Genomic DNA, 10,892 nt, shown 5'->3' with positions numbered 1-10,892 from the left:
TGAAAGACAAAAAATGTATAAGACTTACAAAGACCAAACAGCAAAATGGCAGAAGAAATGCCTGCATTGTCGGTAATTACATGAAATGTAAATAGATTAAACTCTATAATTAAAAAGAAGAGATTGGCAGAATGGATAAAAACACACAATACTAAATGATGTTTACATATTTCTGTTTATGTTTGTGTCTTTAAATTCAAAGACAAAATTAGGTTAAACATGAAATGATAGAAAAAATTTACCATACAAATATTAATAGAACCAAAAGAGATCTGGGGTAAAGTAGATATCAGATAAAATAGACATAAAGTGAAAAACTGTTATTTGGGAAAAAGAAAGTGACTATACTGATAAAAGGGTCAATTTAACAGGAACACATAAAAATCCTAAATATATATGTACCTAATGGCAAAATATATGAAACAAACACTGACAGAGTTGAAAGGAGAAATAGATGGTTCTACAATAGTGGTAAGAGACTTCAATATACCGCTTTCACTAATGCGATCCATTTAGACAGAAGATCAGTAAGGATACAGAAGACTTGAAAAATACTATGAACCAACAAGATCTACCAGACATAAATAGAACACTTCACCCAATAGCCACAGAATACACATTCTTCTCTAGTGCACATGGGCATTCTCCAGGACAGATGATGTATAAGGTCACAAAACCAGTCTCGATAAATTTTAAAATATTGAAACCATACATGTATCTTCTCCAACTACAAAGGAATGAAGGTAGAAGTCAGTAACAGAAAGAGTACTGGAAAATCCACAAATATGTACAAATTAAGTGACACACTCTTAAACATCACCAATGGTTAGAAGAAACACAAGGGAAATATCTTAAGGCAAATGAAAATGAAAACATAACATACCAAAACTTATGGGATGCAGCAAAGGCAGTGCTGAGAGAAATTAATAGCTCAAATACTTACATTAAAAAAGAATAAAGACCTCGAATCAGAATCCTAACCTCACAACTGGAGAATCTAGAAAAAGAAGAACAAACTAAACCTAAGTGAGGAGAAGGAAAGGAATAGCCAGGACTATAAAACTCCTAGAAGCTTTCAAACTTCACAGAAGTTTGAAGTTTTCTTGAACCCCAAAATCTTATGTTCTTAAATAAATTCATCCTGTGGGTGTGAACCTATTGTAGGTGAGACCTTTTGATTAGATTCAGTTAAGGTCCATTTGATTAGATTACTTCAGAAAGGTGTAGTACAGGGTAGTACTTAATCCTCATAATGGAATCCCTTATACATAGAATGAATACAGAGAGAGGGAGCCTCCAAAATAGAAGTCACAGGACCTCAGAGAGAAACCCACAGAAGCTGAGAGGGAAAGCCACAGATGGAGCAGAAAACAACAAAGCCCAGAGCAGAAGGCAGAGACCAGCAGCCACTTCTTGGAGAGAGAGAACTGTCTGATGTTGCCGTGATTTAGACACTTTCCTCAGCTTTGGAACTGTAAGCTTGTAAGCCAATAAAAAAAAGCCCCCACTGTAAAAGCTAACCCATTTCTGGTATATGGCCTTGGCAGCCTTTAGCAAACAAAAACTCCAATCTTAAAACTTATTACTATGCCACAGTAAATCAAAACAGCATAATACTGGCACAAGGATAGATATATAAACCAATGGAAACAAACAGAGAGTTCAGAAATAGACCCTTACATCTATGGCCAATTGATTTTTCGACAAGGCTGCCAAGTCCACTCAATTGGGAAAAAACAGTCTCTTCGATAAATGGTGCTGGGAGAAATAGATATCCATATGCAAAATAATGAAGGGGGACCCCTAACTCACACCACATACAAAAAATTAACTCAGAATGGATCAAAGATCTACATATATGAGCCAGGACTATAAAACTCCTAGAAGAAAATGTAGGAAATCAGCCTCAGGATCTTGTATTAGGCAATGGTATCCTAAAGTTTATACCCAAAACAAAAGCAACAAAGAAAAAAAATAGATAAATGGGACCTCATCAAAGTTAAAAAAACTTTTGTGGGTCAAAGGACTTTATCATGAAAGTGAAAAGACAACCTATGCAAAGGGAGAAAATATTTGGAACCCACATATCCAGTGTTTAATATCTAGAATATGTAAAGAAATCTGCAACTCAACAATAAAAAGATAAACATCCCAATTTAAAATGGGCAAAAGACTTGAAGAGATATTTTTCCAAAGAGGAAATACAAATGGCCAAAAAACACATGAAAAGATGTTCAGAATCATTAACTATTAGGGAAATGCAAATCAAAACTACTATTGGATACCATTACAAACCCACTAGAATGGCTACTATTAAAAATGAAGAAAATTACAAGTGTTGGAGATGATTTAGAGAAATAGGAACATATATGCATTGCTGGTGGGAATGTAAAATGGTGCAGCCACTGTGGAAGATAGTTTGGCAGTTCGTCAGAAAGTAAATATAGAATTACCATATGACCTAGTAATTCCACTACTAGGAATTTACCCAGAAGAACTGAAAGCAGGGATTCAAACTGATATTTTCACACTGATGTTCATAGCAGCATTATTCTCAATTGCCAAAAAATGGAAGCAACCCAAGTGTCCATCAACCAATGAATGGATAAACGAAATGTGGTATACACATAGAATGAAATACGATTCAGCCAGAAAAAGGAATGAAGTTCTGATACATGGGAAACATGGATGAACCCTGAAGATATCATGTTGAGTAAAACAGGCCAGATACAAAAGGGCAAATATTGTATAATCTTACTAATATTAAATAATTACAATAACCAGAACCATAGTTAGAAATTAGAATATGGGTAACCAAGAGCTGGCTTGAAGGTAGGGAATGCGGAGTTAATGCTTAATTGGTATAGAGTTTCTGTTTGGGGTAATAGAAAAGTGTTGGTAATAGATGGTGATGATAGTAGCACAACATTGTGAATGCCATTAACACCAATGAATTATATACTTGAATGTGGTAAAAAGGGGAAATTCTAGGCTGTATATATGTTAGTAGAACAACAATTTTAAAAACAACCATAGGGAGGAAAAAAACAACCATAGGGTTGTACAACACAATGTATCCTAATGTAAACTAAGGACTGTATTTAATAGTATAATTATAGTCATATTTTTTTCATGAACTGTAACAAAGGTACCACGCTAATGAAAAGTGTTAATAAAAGGGACTATTGTGTGAGGGGGGATATATGAGAACTCTATTTTTGCATGATTTTTCTGTAAACCTACAACTTCTCTAATTAAAAAAAAACTATTAGAGGGAAAAAAACAACAAAACTTCAGTTTTGAAGTGGAGAAAACAAAACAAAACAAATAATCTTCCATTACTTATTCTTTAACACTATAACATTAGTGATTAGTGGATAATTTTTAAGAGAACTTTTCACTAAACACACAGGAATAACAAATATAAAAGATCACTGTAGAATTACAAACACTTGCCTCAAATAATTAATATGTCACCAGCTCCTTACCTTTCATCCCTTCTAACTACCTGTATGTCTCAATGTGGAAGTGTTATTGTATCATCTACTAAAAGGAAACTATCATCTAACTACATAGTGAAAAAAAAAAAAGGAAAGAATCAATTAAAATAAAAATATGAAAATGACCATATGATCTTCCTTCTCAGTTCTGGGTTCATCTGAGAGAACCATCTAGCTATTTCTCACCACTTCCAGTATGGTAATTTGACCTTTAGCAGGTACAATACAATCATGTAGTTTCCCCACTTCCAAGTTTTGCTAATAGATTGCCTTCTTCCAATCCAGAACTACAGAATAAAACCAAATTAAGTTTAGGTTACAAAACAGAATTTCACTTCTCTTTCCTGCATATGTAGTCTTTCCAGAATGACTACATAAAATAAAATCTATTTATTACCTGTTATTACATTTATATCTGGGTACTGGTTTTCACACAAATCAACAGTTTTGCTATCTCTCTCAAAAGCCTCCCGAAGTTCTTTCTTGACTGCTGCAGAACCACATAATCGGTACAGGCCTACTACCTAGAAATAAAATGACAGCCACATTATGGTAAATTTAATAAATTGAAAATATAATAGTACAAGTATAAATCACATGAACCTGGCAATCAAATTATGTTCTACTGGTATTTACCTAAAATACCACAAACAGCTTTTGAAATCTCACTATAAACTGTATAGATTACTTCAATAAAAGCACTCTATTATTTCATTTAAATTCAAAAAATGTACTATGATTTCTATAATGCTGGTTATCTTAAGCAAAGATATAATCCCTTCTCTTTAGTTTTATATACTCTACCAATATCTCTATACCCCAAGGACAGTGCCCTTTCACATCTTTTCTAGATTGAAAAATGTTAAATAGAAGTTAAACAAGGATTTTCAAGTCTTAAAGTTTCACTCTACCAAGTCTTGTTTGGTTATTTGGTTATTCAATCTCTTTAAAACTGAGTTTTTTATTCATAAACTATATAGTTTAAATAGGGTTCCAATATGCTATTTATGTAAAACTATCTTTTAAAAAAAGGAGTGCCCTGCCACGCAGGGGTGTCCCTCATGTAGGGGAACCCCACGCGCAGGAGTGCGCCCTGTAAGGAGAGCCGCCCCAGCACAAAAGAAAGTGCAGCCTGCCCAGGAATGGTGCCGCACACACAGAGAGCTGACACAACAACAAGATGATGCAACAAAAAGAGACACAGATTCCAGGTGCCGCTGATAAGGACAGAAGAACACACAGTGAATGGACACAGAGAGCAGACAACTAGGGGGAAGGGGAGAGAAATAAATAAAAAAAATAAAATCTTTAAAAAAAAAATAGATTCTCAGAAAAAAATAAAAGCTAACATAGATGGTTGTGGTTTTTTTTTAACGTGTCAAATTAATTGATTATAAAGTTATAAGAGAAATTTAATTTAAATAATATACTAAAGGTAAAATAAATCCACTAGTTCAAAATTTATATAAGATGTATAGATCCTCCCCAAACCTACATTGAATAGATTTGTTTTTTAATACTGTTAGTTCTTAAGAGTTTCTAAATTATTGTCAAGTTCACTAAAAATTAACTGATGGGAAATCAACATGGTTTCTGTAAAAAGAAAACATTACTGATTAATCTATCAGAGTTTTTTGAAAGATTAAACCTTAAAGAAAATTAAAGAGAATAAGTCACCTATAATTTGCACATCAAAGATTATTTAAGAAGTTCAATCACCTTGAATTGAAAAAAAGAGTTATGGATAAATAAATTATATCAAGATAGGAATAAAATAAAAACTACTAGGAATTATTTTATTAAAATATTATAAATGAACTAGAGAAAGGAGTATACAATGACATTTCCAGATTTACTTACTACACTAAGCTCTTCTGGGTCATTAAATCACAAACTGATAGAGTATACTATGGAAATATTTTACAAGACCTTGTAGGAATCTACAATAGAACCTAAAGCTATTTCTATGGGATAATAATAAAAGGTGCTGCTGCATTCAAAATGATCAACATAACATGGAGAACAAAGGAAAGTAGCAAGAAAATTCAAATTTCTTACTCTCATCCAAATTCATGTAGCATTCACATTAAGAATACCATGTGTTATACTGGTTTTATTGTCTCAAGAAAGACATGGTAGAATTGTAGATGGTCCAAAAAGTGAAACTAAAGTATTAAGCAGGAAGAAAGGAAACACCACTACATTAGAAGACAATTGAGATACTTAGGTGTCTCAAAATCCCATAATACTAGAATAAAGATGTGTCCCCATAAACTTGGGAAGAAAGTGAGTCTGAAACTAAAATCCAGATCTACATTTTAATATAAAACTCCACTAATTTATTTTTTTTCTAGTTTCCATGTTAAATTCAAAGTGAGCTATTTTTCATTATTTTTTATATATGAAGAAACCATATTTCAGATTTTGTGACATAACCCTCAATATCTTTTAATTTATATTTTTAATCAATGTTGTAAATTCTGATGGTTTTACAGCAGAAATAATTCAGAACATGCTTTTAGGTTTAATTTGTGTCACATAGTAAGCATAAACAATTACTCATTCCTCAGGATAACACCCTCAGTGATATGCTGTTTCTCATTGCCATAGTCCACATGTATTAATGAAAAAGAAATATAAGGTCTACTAACTGGCTAACATTTACATATCTCACTACAAATAACACCAGGCTTTCTGTTTTGTTTTAATGGGTTGCCTTTATTTTCTTATTTCAAAGGAAAAGAGAAAGAGATATGTTCTCATTACTAGAGCCTCTCCTCATCTTCCATGCTATAACAGAGTTAAGAAACAGATAAGCTATGCCTTCCAAAGACTGGCAATGATTGAAAAAATTTTGGAAATGTATGGTGATGATGGTTGCACTATATGATATATGTAATTAATGCTACTGAATTGTACACTTAAAAATGGTTAAAATGGCAAACTTTACATTAAATATATTATTGTAACACAATAAAAAAATTTTTTTTTAAAGTAAAGGCTGAGGGAGGACACGGTACAAGTGCAGGGAATTAACTTCAGGAGTGAAGCAGGGTTACAGGATTCACTACAGAAACTTTCTACCATTGAAATGTCAAATCATGCAGGAATTTTCGTTAAACAAGTTAATTTTTGCCTATGCTATCAGCTCTGGCTTTTCCTAGGAATGCCATTGTAAATTATAAGACCCACGGAGCTCTGCATCATGATACAAACTGTGGAACCATTATGCATGGTCTCAATCATTGACAACACAGATTAAGGTATAAATTATATCCTAAACAGTAATGAATAAAAATAAAGACTAAGAATGAGAAAATGTTTAGATGAGATTTTTTACCTTATCTTGAATTCCTTCCCCAAGACTTACTATAATTAACTAGTTATTATAGTAGAGAAACATAGTGAAATAATACCTGGCAGCCTCTCTTTTCAATTTCCATAATACATTTCTGTATCAGGAGTGGCACCATCAATCCTACATTTTCTTTCTCTACAACTTTTCGAATATCAACTCCAAATATTACTGGTTCTCGATTTATATCTAGTCCATGAAGAGAATTCTCCCACTGTTCCATAAGAGTCACTTTCACATAAATAAGACCTCTAGGTTCAAGTTTGACAGCCAATTGGTGTGTCTTTGTCACTCTGAATAAGGTGGGGAGAACAATGGTTCCATGACAACACACTCGATTTTTTCTTGGAGTGGGCTCCCAACTGAATACTACTAGTTTCAGATGCTGCGCGTTTTCAATTTCAATGTTGAAAGTGTGGTCCATGTCTAGAAAGGCTGTCCGACACGTGAGCAAAGCTGTCCTTGCTTTGTTTACTGAGTCTACCTGAATTGCACAAAAGACATCTTTTGAATCTATCCGCGGTGGTTTTAAATCTTCAGCACCATAGAAATGCACACTCATGAGTCCAGATAAGTACTGTGAACACTTAGGTTGGTCAGAAAAGCTATAATGTCTAAAGGCATCAATGTCTATTTCACTTTTGCTACAGCTATTCGGAATTATTTCTTTTCCTTTTCCACATTTGTTTTCAGATCCATGTTTGCTAGATTTAGTTATAAGTTCAGGTGAATCTCCATCACTGAGGTAACCACCTTTGCAGGAATACTTAGCACTCACAGTGGTTTTCTTCTGGTATATGTGCTGAGAAGACACGCTGGTATCAAGATGGTACCGGCTTATTACATTCCTCCTAGCAGCTGTGGTTGTGTTCCCAGAAGGTAGAATGACAGTATGATGAATTTTTTGACAGTTACATTTAGACAAAGAAGGAGTATTATCTGGATTGTTTAGATAATTCAAGGTTCCTTTAACGCTCAGCTTTCGGCTAAGCTCTGGCAACCTTCTCATTTTCATGGAAAGTTTCCTCACAGTTCGTGGAGATTTTATTTTATCTGGGAAAGACCAATTAATTGAACCACCTTTTTTCACTGGGCTAGGGTTTGGAGAAGATGGTTCCAGAACTCTGAATTCAACATTATTTGTAGCAACCAGGATCCCAGGACCTTAAAAGAAAAAAAAATAAGGTGATATGTTTTGACTCCTACTTTATATTTGGTAACCATCAACTTTAAACAAGCTCTCACATGGACAGAAATTCTTGTCATTTCATTTCAAGAGAGAATATGCCATGTTCAAGCAGAATATTTAGGATTTCCAAATGGCTTAGAGTAGAAAGAAGCATCTCCCTGTCCATCTGTATCTCTATTCTGAAGGTTTTGAGATGGGTAATATAGGTTCCTTTTAAACCTTTCCCACTGCAATATACTTCAGCAAGTATGTTATTTTTGTTACCTCAAACACAGTGGATATCAGAGGAAACTAGAAAAGCTGCCTATTTTAGTATGTTCATTTTCACTAGAAATCCCATACTAATATAAGGGTGTTTCTTCTATATATAATAATATATAATTTATAATACTCTAAAAACTAAATTTTATCCCATAACAGAACAGATTAAAAAAAAAAAGTTAAAAAGTAAACCTATTTATCATTTTGACAGCTAATAGTTCCTCCTTGTTCTAAAATTCTGTGATAGCATATTATCAGATTATAGTCTTAGTCGATCAAAAATAAGTGAATACTGAAAGCCACAAAGCTATCCAAACAATTTTCAAAAGTATTAAGACATTTTCTTTCTTGTATTATTTGTATATGATTACCTAGAATCTCAAAAGCTATATTAGTGCCTTTTATTTCAATTTCAGTATATTAAACAACAGTAAAAAGCTATAAATAAGTTTTTATTTTAATTTCAATTTTCACAGAGTAAAACATTGAAATGCTTTTGAATTTTTCTCCATGCAAAAATAGCTTTATTCTTTTCTGAATGTCAAAACTGTTCGGGTTTATTGTAAAAACTTTTTGAAGTACAAATAAAGAGCCCATACTCACCATCTAGTGATTTACCACTGCTCCTATTCTGGTGAAAATCACATTAAAGGAAGTAATAATAATACCAGCCAATATTGACTGAGATACTTAGTATGCACAAACTTAACATTTAATTCTCACTACAGCCCTGTGAAATGATACACCATTAGCACCCCATTCTCCAGACGAAGAACCTCAGGCACAGAACTGTCTAGTTTAGTTTGTCCAAGATCACAAGACAGGTAAGTGGCCAAACCAAGATTCAAACCTAAGCATAGGCTTTAGGGCCCACGCTCTTAACTGCTATACATTGTCTCTCCATTTTTCTGAACATTTAGCCATCCATGCATACATAATAAATGGATTTTTAAAGACCTTTTCTCAATTCTTATTAAAAAGTTAGTTTAAAATCTTCCATATAACCTTAAACTTAGGATCCTTCAAGTTAAAAAAAGGTATACGTACAAACTAATCAATTTCATTTTAAATTTACTTTTAAGTTTTCAAAATAATAAAGCAAAATGAAAATATCTTACTAAATCTAATAGTATATAAATTTAAACTGTGTAGCTTAAAGAAAAACAATCTGATATCTCAATTATCTAAAATTAAAAAAATTTTTTACACTTTGTCTATTCCTTTCAGAGGATGATTCCTGCTAACCCTGTTATCAGAGGCTAATCTATATAACAGAACATTTCACAATAAATGAGAAGTTTTTATTCATGTTAAAAGTCAATAGATTAAATGACCTTTCTTTAAAGTATTAATATAATATTCTCCCTCCACCCCTCTTTATGTGCCCTATGACATAGAAGTGGTTTCTTTATAAAGAAAGGACTATTTTAAGTATGCCTGCTGGGTTTTTATGGTAAGCAGCTAATAAGAAATGGGGTGTTTGATAAAATGGACAAAGCATTCCTTTGTACTGCAAATCATAGTACAATTCCACTGTTTTACTAGTCTAAAACATTCTATAGTAATTAAGGGTCATGCTTTAATCTACAAACGTTAAGCTATCTTTCCATTCACAGCCTAGAAAAAGCTATCCGGCATACTAAATTGCTCTATGTTGCATTATTAACATTTGACTTTTGTATAAATAATTTCAACAGAAGTCCTTAACTAATATTAAAATGAAATACTGAGTATGTTAGCAACTTCTACTGCAGACAAAACTGCATTTATTAAAGCAAAATGTTTTGCCTTTAAAAAATTCAAGAGCTGAAATATTACCAAATTTAATAATCACTTAAATTAAACCACAATACTAATCAAATCACCGGCTGGCTATAAGAACAAAGTACAAAATAAAAATCTTTAAATGATTTATGAACCAGCCTAGTATTTATGAGTTAGCTTTCAGAGTCTCTGATCAAAGAATTATTTTGAGAAATTCAACTGTTCTCTAGGCCAACTTCTCAAGAGCTTTCTGCCAATATCGTAAAAGAAAACAGACCGCTTTACACAACCCTTTTTCTGATCAAACAAATAAAAAAAGATAGTATATAAATAAACTGTCCTAAATATTTTTCGGTTAATTTAATATTGTGCCTATTATATTTTAATAACATGTTTAAGACAAGAATAAGAGGAAGAAAGGAGGCATAAACAGCAGCTGTACTGTATTTTTAAATTTTTTTATATCTGTTAGTCTTCACCAGTTTCACAATTTGCCACAACATAAAACAAGAAAGTCTAAAGACAATAACCTAAATCAAACCATGTGTCACTTTACAGACACTGGCTTTCTAATTTTGCTCTTATTTTTAGGCCCTCTTACCTTGGCAGGGCCATTCCATGCACATCACTAACTGCAGTTCACCTGTAGGCCTACACTTTCACTCCACCCTGCATTCCACACTAGTATTTTACAGAGTTTACTCCTTTCCCCACCCAGATTATAAAAGAAACACACACTCACTTTGGAAAATTAGTCTACAATTAGAAACACACAAAGGGAAAAATGTTTTTAATTACCTTTAGCTCCAACACCCAGAACTAC

General features: G+C 32.8%; 1 protein-coding gene and 1 long non-coding RNA gene across 2 annotated transcripts in view; one reads left to right on the top strand and one right to left on the bottom strand.

Annotated features, from left to right (window-relative positions):
* LOC131279728 (uncharacterized) overlaps positions 1-10,892 on the top strand; it is a 99,013-nt gene that overhangs the window by 37,381 nt on the left and 50,740 nt on the right. The window lies entirely within an intron of this gene.
* SYDE2 (synapse defective Rho GTPase homolog 2) overlaps positions 1-10,892 on the bottom strand; it is a 41,924-nt gene that overhangs the window by 12,569 nt on the left and 18,463 nt on the right. Inside the window, exons 4-5 of the mRNA XM_058303232.2 lie at positions 6,917-8,019; positions 3,898-4,024 (exon numbers count right to left, since the gene is read on the bottom strand). Of these exons, the coding sequence (XP_058159215.1) occupies positions 3,898-4,024; positions 6,917-8,019 (1,230 nt within the window). The remainder of the gene's footprint in view (positions 1-3,897; positions 4,025-6,916; positions 8,020-10,892) is intronic.

This window comes from Dasypus novemcinctus, chromosome 9, assembly GCF_030445035.2.
Source record: "Dasypus novemcinctus isolate mDasNov1 chromosome 9, mDasNov1.1.hap2, whole genome shotgun sequence".
Lineage (NCBI taxonomy): Eukaryota > Metazoa > Chordata > Mammalia > Cingulata > Dasypodidae > Dasypus > Dasypus novemcinctus.
The sequence above is the reverse complement of the archived record's forward strand: the minus strand, read 5'-3'. Positions and strand labels throughout refer to the sequence as shown.